This window comes from Salvia miltiorrhiza, chromosome 8, assembly GCF_028751815.1.
Source record: "Salvia miltiorrhiza cultivar Shanhuang (shh) chromosome 8, IMPLAD_Smil_shh, whole genome shotgun sequence".
Taxonomy (NCBI): domain Eukaryota; kingdom Viridiplantae; phylum Streptophyta; class Magnoliopsida; order Lamiales; family Lamiaceae; genus Salvia; species Salvia miltiorrhiza.
This window is the reverse complement of record NC_080394.1, coordinates 11,462,981-11,476,572: the sequence shown is the minus strand read 5'-3', so window position 1 is coordinate 11,476,572 and position 13,592 is coordinate 11,462,981. Positions and strand designations below refer to the sequence as shown.

Below are 13,592 nucleotides of genomic sequence, written 5' to 3'. Positions count from 1 at the left end.
TATGATAGACAAACACTTAATTAAATAAAAAGTAAATGTAGGGACATATTACATCATTAATTGTAGATTAAAATAGTGCATAAAATATATTAATCTCTGATGAAAAACTCCAAAAATGAAATTAGACCAAAATATAATATCAACATTATATATAGCTTCTGTTTTGCATGCATTCAATCCGGAAGCTGATCGTATTGATTCCTCCAAACATGCTGATCATCACATCTTGAGATACTTTAGAAGCCTGTCACGCATCAAAGACCGATATAAATTATTGCAAAAGGATATTTTAGTAAAATACAAAAGTATTCAAATTATAACTTGTAATGAGATGAAAATTTTATATGTCGAATTAATTAAAAATAGAAAATATTTTGTACTAGTCTGAATTCCCCCTACACAATTATATAGAGTCATAGGGTTTATTAGGACAATAACTTAGGTTGATTTGGAAATTTGAACAATAATTTTTGAACTTGTAAAAATAGAACACTAATTAATAAGTGGTACCCGCATGACATTTCTCGGTCAATTATCGAATTTTTGGACTTTCCCGCATGGACCAAGCACATGACATTCTATCTGCAGCCGTAAAAATGACGTGCTTGCCACATAATCAATCCCCTCCGTACGGGTTGTCAGGCTATTTTAGACCACATTTTGGTCCCAAAATGTAGCCTATAAATTGCTGAATCGGGCGAAAATGTGGCCCAAGAATATCAAACACTAAAATAATTGACCTAGTTTTAGTGGACTTAAACAATTTTAAACTCAAGAAAAATTCTCACATCCTTTTTTTTGTCATAAAGACTTGATTCTCTTGGTCCGAATAAATAATTGACGTATTTTTGCAAGACCAAAAAATATTGGCCTATTTTAGCAAACCATTCTAATAAATAATTGTCATATTTTTTGCAAGTCCGAAAAATATTAGTCTATTTTTGCAAATCGTTCTAACATTGGACTTAAATAATTTTAAACTCAAAAAAAATTCCCACATCTTTTTTTAGTCAAAAAGACTTGATCCTCTCTGTCCGAATAAATATGTTTTTCCCATGAAAAAGTTTTTTTGAATAAAAGAGTTCGCATTTAAGAACAAAAAATAAAATTAAATACGAAGCTTATATACGTGATATGATATGTATGCTGGGAGCAAAAATGCACCATATATGAAGCTAGGTAGTATAAAAATCAATTAGCTAGTAATATAAAACCTTTTAATATTTAAAAAAAAGAAGCAGAAAAAGAAAATAATGATAAAGCAAAACCTTTTTTCTTCTTCAGCAGTAGTAGTAGTGTTGCTGTAGTTGGGAATAGGCACGTGGCCGGACTCAATTCGGCGGAGATCCTCAATGAGAATGTCGTAGTGCATCTTGACTTCCTCCGCCGACTTTCCGCCGCCGACGGCCCTCGCGACGTTCTGCCACCGGTCGGGCGTGTCCCGGTCGAACCGGGCGAGCGCTTTCTCAAACAGTTTGTTCTCTTGCACGGTCCATGAAGCGGGCCTACGCGAACTCAGTGAAGTTGACGCCATTTCTTACAAATTAAAGCTGCACCTATTAATTAGTTTGATAGGATAAAGGATTTGTGCATGGATTGGCGGCTATATATAGTTGGGGTTGGGGGACTAAGCATATATGCATAAAACAAAGACACCCACCACATTCTTTCTTTTATTTTATCTTTAGTATAGTAATGTAGTATCACATTCTCTCTCATAATTTTATCTACTATCTCACTACTAATATTGTTGTATTAATATTATTTATTTTAAAGCTTAAATTTATCACTATTTTATTACTCCCTCCGTCCGCCAAAATTATGTAAAAAATTGCTTGGGCACGGGATTTAATAAAATTAGTGATGATTTTGATGTAGTGGAGAAAGGGTCCCACCACTTTATGAGATGTGTGGTTGAGATTGAGTTTTGAGTGGATTTTTTGTAAATAAAGAGTGTTAGTAAGGATAAAATATTAAAGAAGATGGTGGGACCATTGCCATAAAAGGAAAGTGACATAATCTTGGCGGACGCCAAATATAGTAATTTTTACATAATTTTGGCGGACGGAGACAATGAACTCTAATTAACATTTGTCACTTATTTTTTAAAAAAATTATTCTGATTATTGAAAAATCAATTCTTTCTAATAATAAAAAAATTACAGATTAAATGTAAATTAGATTTTTCATTAAACTGCAATACTAGATATCGAGATTGAAAATACAAGTTTTGTTTTTTCTTTCTTTTTTTTAGGTGGGTGGGCGGGGGATTTTTTTAAGGATATCAATACAGCATAAAATTCTCTTTTTAGATATATTCTCATCGCTTTTGGATTCTCTCGTGCGGTTCCAAATGTTCAGTCTGGATACTATACATATAGAGAGAGAGGATGTGGTCTATTAAAAATGGTAAATATGTTGAAAATTGAAAATAATGAATAAATAAATAAATTTTTTGAGCAAATTAATAAAATTGATGAACATGCATATCTATTTAAATATGATAAAAATCTCGCTCCTTCCAGGATTTGAACCCATACCAAAATACTTGTTTATAAAAATTATTGACTTGTTCATTAAAATTGTTGACTTATTCGACAGAGTTAAAACGCATTCTTAATTCTCAATACATTTTCAATGGAACCTTTTCCTATATACTCCCTCCCTGCACAAAAGATAGTCCCCTTTTGTCATTTTGGGATGTTCGCAAAAATTAGTCATTTTTCATTTTAGGAAACTATATATCACATGGTGGTCCCTACTCTCCACTCAAAATATAATTAATTATCATTATAAACACTATTTTTTAAGTGAGATCCTCTCTCCACTCAGAATACAACAATCATTTTTATTAAAACGCGCGTCGTCCACCTTTAGGACTATTTTTAATAGACAGATGGAGTGTGTGTGTGTGTGTGTGTATATATATAGGGTTGAGTTCAACAGAGAATTATTTTTTTATTCATTATGAACAGATCAACATAAGTAATGAACAGTCGTATTTAGTAAAAATAAAGTAAAACTCGCCACCAGCAGGATTCGAACCCTTGGCAAATTGTTGTTCATGTGGTATATTGATCTGTTCATTAAAATTATAGATCTGTTCGTTTTTATTTTACGAATTCTCTATTCTCCACAATATTTAGCTTATCTGTTGAACCCTTCTCTATATATATATATATATATTACGTGTGTGTGAATGCTTATACTTTATGGAATATTTTGACATACCATAAAGCATGTATGTGAGCCCGGATCAAATTTTATTCAGCTTGTTTTTATTCTAGCTAGGTTGGCCTTCAATCGTATAATTAAAAATTTGTGTCAGACCATCTTTTCGTGAAAATGTTCAAGATTTTAATCCAAATTCATATATTTTAATTGTGTATATTAATTTGATATTATTATAATCATAAATATGCTATTGAATATCAATCCAAAACAAAAACAAAAGATGCTAATAGCGATTAATCTCATTGCGAGATATATAAAATACTGCTGGATCCAGGATTTGAGGTTCGGGGGGCTGAATTTATTGATCTACAACGTATGTAGACATTTACACGAGGGTTCGGGGGCGGGAGCCCCCGAAGCAAATTTTTTTGAACATTCCGTACACTTTATTTTCATGCATTTTTTTAACAATCACTTAATATAATAGATATATGTTTGCAATTCAATTAATTCAACATCAAGTAGATTGAAAGTATACAAAACAATACTTTTATGCATTCTTTTAAAAAAATATATTTCATTTTCTAAACAAATAAACTAACTTTCATTGTTAATAATTAGTAATTTTACTTTTAACTTTAGAATGGACTCAAATTCAACATTAAAAATTAATTAAGAAAAAAATAGGATAAAAATAACATAAATGTAACAAATCAATGTACAATTTCAAAGAATTAATAAGGATAGTTGGATATACTAGAAATAATTTTTTCTTTTATTTCTTATTTATATACATACATATATATTGATATATTAAGTTAAATAAATTTCTATATTTAAAAAAAAAACTCAAAAATTGGGATGGGGCTTCAGCCCCCCCTAGCACCCCCCCCCCCCCCCCGAATCCGCCACTGGGTGGAACATGGGAAAAGAAAATTATACTTACTTCGTCCCAATTCAATATATATATACCATGTTTTCTTTTTTGGACATTGATTCTAGCTATTTCAATATGTCACTTTATAGAATAAAAAATCAATATATAACAAATAAACTCATATATAACTCATTATGTACCATTTGTCAATCCTCACATAACTATCTTTCTTCTCATTTAAAAGGAAAATTTTCATTTCTCTTCTCAGATAAATATATCCTCAAAAGAATTACTTTATCTTTCCAATTTTATTATTAATTATTTGTTTTTTAGCATCTATATATATATGCCTAGGTCTTGTACGTGGTTTATTGAGTTGAAACAGATGAAGTATATGGCAGTTAAATAAATAAAGTTTTATTTAAAAATAATCATGAATCTTGGTTTTAACCGTGCATGCATGAAGAAAGTAGACAAGATCATAAAGTGGTCGAGTCTCTTCTATTCCTGAGAGATATTAATTAATTAATATATGATGTCTGTCAGGGTTGAATTAGAAAATCGAATTACGTGACACAGGTGATGTTTTGAATGTGGAAGTGTTTATGAATGCTACAGATTCTTGGGATTAGGGTTTCGGACTTTATGATCTCTATATTAACAAAATTCCAAATATCATAGAGCTGCCTCCACCCCACCACCCTCCATAAAACCGCCCAAAACCATCAATCTCAATTTCCCTACTTCTATTCTAAAATACTACTCATATTTGGTTGCATCAATAATTATCATTTATCAATATGACTTATACGAATGAATGTCACCTAGTATAACAACTACATATGAACTATAATTAAAGAATTGCACATGCATTTCTTTTTATATATTAAGGTTTCTATGAACAACTCATAGGTAGTTAAGCTCGTCATGTTAGGATTTCTAGTCTGATTTTTTTTTTTTTAAATTAATGTATGATTTGTAAGTTATTGTATGAGCGAATTTTACCTATAAGCTAGCTTATACATTTTGTATTGAACTGGTCATACGTATGGCTTGGATGCCTAAGATCCTATGTCTTTCGCGTACGGTTTGCAAACTAATGCACATAAACAGATTTGATCCCTAATACATCTTTAATTTATTGGTTACTAGCAGTCCACTCGTGCGATGCACGTGAGCTTCGTGTACGGTTTGCAAACTGATGCACATAAACAGATTTAATCCCTAATGCACCTTTATTGATTACTTGCAGTCCCACCCATGCGATGCATGGAGGCTTCGTGACGTCGTTTCTTATTAGATTTAAGATAATCATCGTATTTTATTTCTTGATCAACGATCTATATTATCTACAAACAATAAATTTCAATTTCAATTATTGTGTAATTCGTAATTATATTTTATTATTTCTAAATTTGGTTTATTAATCTATTATCTAGGATCTACATCCATGCATTGCACAAAAAAATCATAGTAATATAGTTTTATTTATATTGAAACTAAAAAATTTATAAACAAACTAACCATAACTTCTTCTTTGAACAATAAAGGATAATTTTTATATATTCAACCACCATCCAAACACACAAACAATATTTCCTAGAAGGAAGTCCAAATAAGCTCTCTGTTAAGCTCAATACAATACTATTATCCTTTTGATCAAAATTTTAGTCCATTTATATTTTTTGCCACATGAGAAAATCAATAAGAAATGACATTATCAATGTAAATGTATATCGTACGGAAGATTATATAACACAATATATATGTTGCTAAAAGAAAGCGCATCATCCATTGCATTGTACATAACATATATAATCAAGGAAAAAAGGTTATTATGCATTGCATCGTATATAATATGTATCATGATAACCTAGTATTTCACTACAATCATTTTTTTAATGGAATCATTTTCCTACAAATAACATTCTCAAGTTACGTTACTTTCTTGTTGAAGATATATCAAAATAAAATTTGAACTTAATTCTAATAAAATGATGTACAAAAGCTTTTGTACAATTAAGCTATTTAAATTTTTATTTATTGCATATTAATTTATTTTGAGTATGTGAATAAGTGAAATATCTAACATATAATTATTTTATATGATTACTACTGTTTTGCATAAGATTTAAATTAACATTCATTTTGAGCTTTAATTATTAATGAATGTTGGGTTTTAATAAAAAAAATTATTGGACTTTAATATTTTAAATGCTATTGAGCAATAAAAAAAATTCATTATATTTTAAAGAAGTTCAAACCCATCGATTTGATTAAGGATAGATAAAGTATACGTTAATGGAGTTGGTTCATATCCACGTTTGCTCCATTTTACTCCTTATAACACCACCTCGATCTCAGTGTCCAAAAATCTTTACAATTCTTCTATTCTTCATCAATTGGTAAACATATTTCATCTCAATTTATTTTCTTCTCTTTTCTCAATTTATTTTATGTTCTTGTATAATTTTAACAACTTCTTCTTGACAATTAATTTTCTGTAAAATTCATTTTGCAGAAACAACGTTTGCGCATAACGTACCCTAGAAGTTCTAACTTTCTAATCTAGCTTGTTAAATTATGTATGTAGTACGCTCTCTCGTGCGATGCATGGGCTACAAGATACTTCTTCTGTCCACAAAAAAAATAGTTAATTTTCGCCATTTTTGGACATCCACAAAAATTAGTCTTTTTTATCATTTTTCTACACTTTCTATCACATGGCGAGCCCCAATTTTCTACTCGTAATACAATTAATTATCATTATTAACACTACTTTTGAAGTGAGACTCTTTCTCCACACACAATACTCTAAATCATTTTTATTAAAACTCGTGTTGTCACCTTCAAAGACTATTATTTTTTTTATTTGATTTGGTTTTATGCTAATACAGTTTGATTTGGTTTCAAAAAATAATCAAACCGTATTTTACGGTTTGGTTTGATTTTGTTGCCAAACCGCACTAAACCGCAAACACCCCTAATTATATATGTATATTATATAGATATATAAAAATTAAAAAGTGTTTGGTTTTAGTGTAAATCCGTCACACCTCCAAATTGATAAGGTAAGTCTTTTTAGACCCTTAATTAATGGTAATCTATCTTTAGTGATATACAATTATTATCTGGTGGAAGACATAAATGATGAGATTTAATGAGAGTACTTTTGGTATTAAACTCCAAAACATTCATTTAAAATATCTATAACTAAAAGTTGCAAAAATAGTTAACATTGTGAATAGGAATGTAGTATATGATTTGTGAAGTTTGAAAATTTATGTTTTGAAGAAAATGAAGAAGAATAAATGTGAGGAATATTTGAAGGATCTTTGGAAGAAAGCAAGAGCTTAGTGGATCCTAAAATGAAAAAAATATTCCCAGATGAGAATGAAGGTCCACATATTTTTTTGAAGGATACCGATTATCATAAGCCCCTTTATGTAATGATTGGGCTGCCACTTTAAGAACATTACTGCTTTTGGGAATCCTTTTATGTCGACCGCTCATCATTTCTCCCGTATATGGGCCCACTCCCAAAACAACTCTTTGCTTTGCTACTAAAACCAAATTAAAATTCCAAACGAACATAACTAAAACAAATTAAAACGAGGACACCAAATAAATCAAAAGAAATTTACTTATCATAAATATACCATAACTAATGTATACTTCATCTGTCTTATAAACACATGCATAAGATGAGACGATATGAACTTTAAGAAAATCATAGAAAATATAGCGTGAGTGGAGCACGCACAATAAGAAGAAAAAAAAAATTAGTAACCCAATTCTTAAACTAGAACCAAGAACTTTGTATCTTGGATTTTTTTTTTTGAATTACAATGATTTGAAAAGGAGAACTCAGATTATTAACGTCATATTGGATATACATAGAGGAGAGGGCTAAAATAAAATACCTCATTTTTAAGAGAACTCGGATTATTAAGATGCCAAAAAGGAGTATGAATTTCATTATTTTGTTAGATTAATTTGTGGTCCTGAGTTTGAATTTCACATATAGCAAAAAAATTAAATTTAAAAAAAATATGAATTTCATTACTTTGTTAGATGAATTTGTGATCATGAATTCAAATTTCATAGGTAACGAAAATTTTAATTTTTGACACTCAGACATTTAATTTAACGAGTGAATGTCTAAATCAATTGGGTTTCAAACACACACCTCTAGGTATAAAGAAGTAAGGCGAAAGCTGTAGCCATTGTACCACAACGTTGCTTTTGCTTCTGTTTCTGAAAACTATATGTTTTGAGGTGATTTATCTCATATATAAGACCAGTCTCATGCAAGTATTTAAATTTTTACTCATGTATGCATTAATTTATTCATAATTTGATCGTGTCACACATGCTTCAATATATTAAAATAATTTATAAAACTTATTTGTAATCACATGGTAACCAATTTAATATGGACTCAATATGATTTAAAGAAAATATGGACTTATTATACGGGTATAAATTAGGGAACTGGTCTATTTATAATATATTAAAAAAATGATTTTTAATTTGAAATTATTTTTAAAATTGAGTGATAATTTTATAGTTATAATAAAATCGAAGGTTTATTTATAAATTATATTTTTTTCTTTTTATTTTCTTTATCTTCTTAATTCATTCATTTATTTATTTCCAAAATTATGAAATTTGATTAATTATAAAATATTTAATGTGAATATCAATTAAGGATCACGATAATAGCATTAATTTGATATCTTCTATGTAAATAGTATTTGATTTGAAATGTTAAAGTTATAGTTATTTAAAATTATTATTTTTCAAAAATATCTCTCTCCTCTCTTATCTTTTTTTGAATAAATCTATTTTTCCTTTTTTTTTCTTTTCATAATATCAATTTGTAATATTGTGAATTCTTCTTTATTTTTTATTTTGTAATATTCAACTCAAATATATTCAATCAAAAACAAATTTTTATTATATTTATAAATATGATAATTGAGTTGGTATCAATTGTATCTAAATATAAAAATATTTCTTGTGCATTGCATGGGATAAAAATGCTAGTACTATATTAAAAAGGCAACAATTAATTTGAAATCAATTTTAAATTGAACTAGTGGTAATTTTGTAAATAAAATAAAATCAAAGGATTATTTCTATGGTAGCAATTAGCCTAAAATTGTAGGATTATTTGTATGCTCCCTTTTTTTGTTTAACCCCCCCCCCCCCCCCACCCGCCCAATTTAATTATTTATATTCATGAAAGTATATTCACCAATTTTTTTTATGAAATTAAATTAAATATGTCATTGAAATAAAATTAAATATATATGCACATGATAAAAATAGATATAGGATATGCAAAATATATGTAAATATAGCATAATAATATTGTGTATATCAATATCTATATATATACATGTATATATATAGGGAATGGCTAAAATAAGAGCATTTATTAAGATATAAAATAATAATCATTTTCAGCCCTTAGATCATCAAGATCTACGGTTGATTCGTAATCTTGTTGGATGTATTTATATATGGTCCTGAGTTCGAATCTCAAAGGTAGCAAAAATTTATTTTTTCACAATTCATACCTTTATACAGCGAATTCATACGTGTTCTACATAAAATTCATACATCAAAAATTGCTCTTAATTTTTATATTAATTATAATTATTATCGTATATCGCACAAAGTATAACTCTAGTTTAAATTATTCCAGACGGCCTTCGACGCAGTTCAATTGGCATCATATCTGTCTAACCTAATTAATTGGAAATAGAATCAAGTAAAGGATTTAACAGATGAATTAGAAATCTGCAATGATAAATTTGTAAGCAAGGGAATATTCAAGCAATGCAAATTCCTATTTTTGAATAACGTTTTAGGGTTCAAATCTCATTGTTTCCATCTCCAAGTTAAAAAAAAAAAAAAAAGATTTAGGGATTTATTAGAAAATAATAATTCCCCTTCCCCTGTACCATTTGACTTGATCTGATTTTTTTTTTTTTTGAGTAATTAATTTTTTACTATAATAAATATTGGATCATACTTTTACGTTTTTTAACACTATAATCTTACTCTTTTAAATAATTGTGTTAAAAGGAACTATGACCGTCTCATTCAACTAGACCTATATATTTCTTTTATGAATAATCAATTTTCACTATAATAAATATAGGTCCACATGTTTTTACACTCTTTTACATTATAATAAAAAATTTAAATAATCGTGTCCAAAAAATTAGGTCTGATGAGGTGGGACGGAGGAATGAACATATTCGTAGTAGTCTAGGTAGATTTCAAAGCAACTTTATAATAAAATATTTGAAATCCACCATCCAAATCCTTGATCCCAATATAATATGAAATTTCTTTTTGGACAATAATTAATTTTATTCTCAAATGTTTTCTAAATAATTTAATAAATTTCAATATATAACCAGCACACAAGAACTTATATAGAAAGGTATAGGCTGTTGTCGTGAAATCGCTTTCCATACAAAGTTCGACGAAGAGAAGACAACCAATAAAATTGTGCAACAATTTTCTCGTAATATGTCATTGCTCTAATTTTATTAGTTGCATAACGCTGACAAAATTGATAATATTTATTGTAGTAAAAACGAATGATTATAATACTAAAATCTTGGAAGGTAGTTTTATTTCATTTTACGGATAACATTTATAATTTTTTATTCCATTATTATTAAATGTAGAAAATGAAGAATAAATAAAGTATTTGACTTTAAAGGCACTCCCATGGCTACCATCTAGTGAATCTTAGTTCGCAAAATGGTCTCACACAAAAATCATATAAATATATCATTCATTACTAATCTCATTAATATTGATCAAATATATTCTACTCAATACAACCTAAATTAAATTGATATATACGTCAACATATTAGTATGTATGTATAGGAGGTTCCTAACATCTAAAAACCAAGCATTATAAAAGATGAAGATTAAAACTCACATCAAAGAGAAGAGAAAGATGAAGACTAAAGCAAGAGCATGCTGCAAATTCAGAACAGCATTAAACTTAGTAAAAAACATATCTAATACCTATTTCTTCAAGTTAAAGCAGATGAAATGGTTGGTTTTATGTAGCTCTCCATCTTCATATATTATAGAATCAAAAAATATATATTGCTTAGAAGCCTCACATTTCTTCACCTAATCATCAAAAACCACCTTTCCTCCATAACAAATTGATGGCCTCTCCCCACTCACCCCTCCTATTAAAGAAACACAAACCAAAATCACAAATTTGCAAGGGACTTTAATTAAGCTAAGTGGAAATGGGGAGAACACATGCTTTTGGTGTTTTTTTCTTATGTTTTCTCCTTGGATTCGTCGAAGCTGCAGTGAAAACATACAACTTTGATGTTAGTAAAAGATCATCATCATCATCATCGTTTTTAGATTCTCATAGCTGAAAAAATGAAAATATATCAAGCTTTTTATCAACATTTTCAGGTTCAAGTGAAGAATGTGAGCAGATTGTGCCATGCAAAGCCAATGGTGACAGTGAATGGGATGTTTCCCGGGCCAACGATCTACGTTAGAGAAGGCGATCGCCTCCGTATCAACGTTACTAACCATGCACAATATAACATGTCAATTCACTGGTGAAAGATCTCAAACCTAACCAAACTCAATCAACTTGTGCAATGATATATCTTGGTCTAAATCTGCATTATCTTGAATTTGTAGGCATGGATTGAAGCAGTATGGCAACGGGTGGGCAGACGGGCCGGCCTACATAACACAGTGTCCGGTTCAGACGGGGCAGAGCTACACCTATGATATGAATGTGACAGAACAGAGAGGCACATTATGGTGGCATGCACATATATTTTGGCTCAGAGCAACTGTTTATGGTGCTATTGTTATCATGCCTAAACAAGGGACTCTATATCCTTTCCCAAAGCCCAATTTTGAGTTCAATTTACTCCTAGGTTGATTTATGTTTCTCAAACACAAGCAATAAGATCCTCTTGATTATTTGTAACAATGCTAAAAAAAGTTGAGTGTTTGTCTGTGTGTGCAGGAGAGTGGTGGAATGATGATGTTGAAGAGGTTGTTAAGCAAGGGCAGAAACTAGGGTTACCTCCTAAGATGTCTGATGCTCACACAATCAATGGGAAGCCAGGGCCACTCTTCCCTTGTTCGGAGAAACGTAGGTGCTTCGACACATTAAATTTGTGTATGTTTTGGACTCATTTTAGAGGTGAAGTTGTGTGTGATCACAATGATTCTTGAAATGCAGATACTTATGCCATAGAATTCGAGCAAGGGAAGACGTACCTGCTGCGTATCATCAATGCTGCACTTAATGACGAGCTTTTCTTTGCCATCTCCGGGCACAGCATGACAGTGGTTGAGGTGGATGCAGTGTACACAAAGCCCTTCTCAACTGAGGCAATCTTGATCGCACCTGGCCAGACCACGAACGTGCTTGTTCGAGCAAACCAAGCTGCAGGCAGATATTTCATGGCTGCAAGGGCCTTCATGGATGCAGGGCTTCCTATAGACAATAGGACTGCCATAGCCATACTGCAATACAAAGGCATTCCAAACACACTTCTTCCAACCCTGCCTCACTTACCTGCTTTAAATGACACCTCCTCTGCTCTCAACTACAATGCCAAACTAAAAAGCCTTAACTCGCCCCGTTTCCCTTGCAACGTGCCACTCAAGGTCGACCGCCATCTCTTCTACACGATAGGGTTGGGAGTCAATCCGTGCCCAACGTGTCAGAATGGGACACAACTCGCAGCATCCTTGAACAACATCACTTTTGTGATGCCTCAAGTTGGGTTGTTGCAAGCTCATTACTTCTCCCTCAAGGGAGTTTTCACTGCAGACTTCCCTGACCGCCCCCAAACGCCCTTCAACTACACCGGTGCAACATTCACGAACCTCCAAACGACACGGAGCAGACTACCGAGACTCAGCAAGATAGCATTCAACTCAACAGTGGAGCTAGTGTTGCAGGACACTAACCTCCTCTCTGTGGAGTCCCATCCATTCCATCTCCACGGTTACAATTTCTTCGTTGTTGGAAGCGGGATTGGGAACTTCGACCCCAAGAAAGACCCTGCGAAGTACAACCTGGTTGACCCTCCTGAGAGAAACACGGTTGGTGTCCCAACTGGTGGTTGGACTGCCATAAGGTTTAGAGCTGACAATCCAGGTAGGCTATTTGACTTACTACCTTTTCTAACCATATTTCACTTGTGTTTCTCAAATTCTAAGAAAAAATTTGCTGTCATTTCAAAAGGTGTGTGGTTCATGCACTGTCACTTGGAGCTTCATACTGGATGGGGCTTGAAGATGGCGTTTGTAGTCGAGGATGGACCGGATCAAGATCATGCAGTTCGGCCTCCACCTAAAGATCTTCCACATTGTTAATGTTTATTTTGGGGAGAAATTGTTTATTCTGAATCTTTTTCCTTGATGCCAAATGCATGAGGAAAGACAATAAAATACAAAATATCTTTTCTTTCAACATTTCACAGCACAAGAATTTGCCAGCATTT

The 13,592-nt window shown here is 31.1% G+C and overlaps 2 protein-coding genes across 2 annotated transcripts; one reads left to right on the top strand and one right to left on the bottom strand.

Annotated features, from left to right (window-relative positions):
• Positions 1 to 1,664, bottom strand: LOC131000983 (protein RADIALIS-like 4). Its single transcript, XM_057927136.1, has 2 exons — positions 1,269 to 1,664; positions 1 to 244 (listed from the first exon to the last, which is right to left on the bottom strand). Exons 1-2 carry the CDS (start codon positions 1,532 to 1,534, stop codon positions 220 to 222), a joined length of 291 nt encoding a protein of 96 aa, XP_057783119.1. The 5' UTR covers positions 1,535 to 1,664; the 3' UTR covers positions 1 to 219.
• A 9,534-nt stretch (positions 1,665 to 11,198) lies between these two features.
• LOC131000980 (laccase-11-like) lies at positions 11,199 to 13,561 on the top strand. Its single transcript, XM_057927133.1, has 6 exons — positions 11,199 to 11,435; positions 11,527 to 11,678; positions 11,764 to 12,008; positions 12,101 to 12,229; positions 12,320 to 13,246; positions 13,334 to 13,561. Exons 1-6 carry the CDS (start codon positions 11,349 to 11,351, stop codon positions 13,462 to 13,464), a joined length of 1,671 nt encoding a protein of 556 aa, XP_057783116.1. The 5' UTR covers positions 11,199 to 11,348; the 3' UTR covers positions 13,465 to 13,561.
• Positions 13,562 to 13,592: the final 31 nt, after the last annotated feature.

Excerpts from the sequence above, each read along its gene's own strand:
- LOC131000983 (XM_057927136.1), bottom strand. The coding sequence starts at position 1,534 with ATGGCGTCAACTTCACTGAGTTCGCGTAGGCCCGCTTCATGGACCGTG. Across the intron at positions 245-1,268 it reads ACTGCTGAAGAAGAAAAAAG|GCTTCTAAAGTATCTCAAGA; the intron begins GTTTTGCTTTAT and ends GATGCGTGACAG.
- LOC131000980 (XM_057927133.1), top strand. The coding sequence starts at position 11,349 with ATGGGGAGAACACATGCTTTTGGTGTTTTTTTCTTATGTTTTCTCCTT. Across the intron at positions 11,679-11,763 it reads TATAACATGTCAATTCACTG|GCATGGATTGAAGCAGTATG; the intron begins GTGAAAGATCTC and ends TTGAATTTGTAG. Across the intron at positions 12,230-12,319 it reads CTTCCCTTGTTCGGAGAAAC|ATACTTATGCCATAGAATTC; the intron begins GTAGGTGCTTCG and ends CTTGAAATGCAG.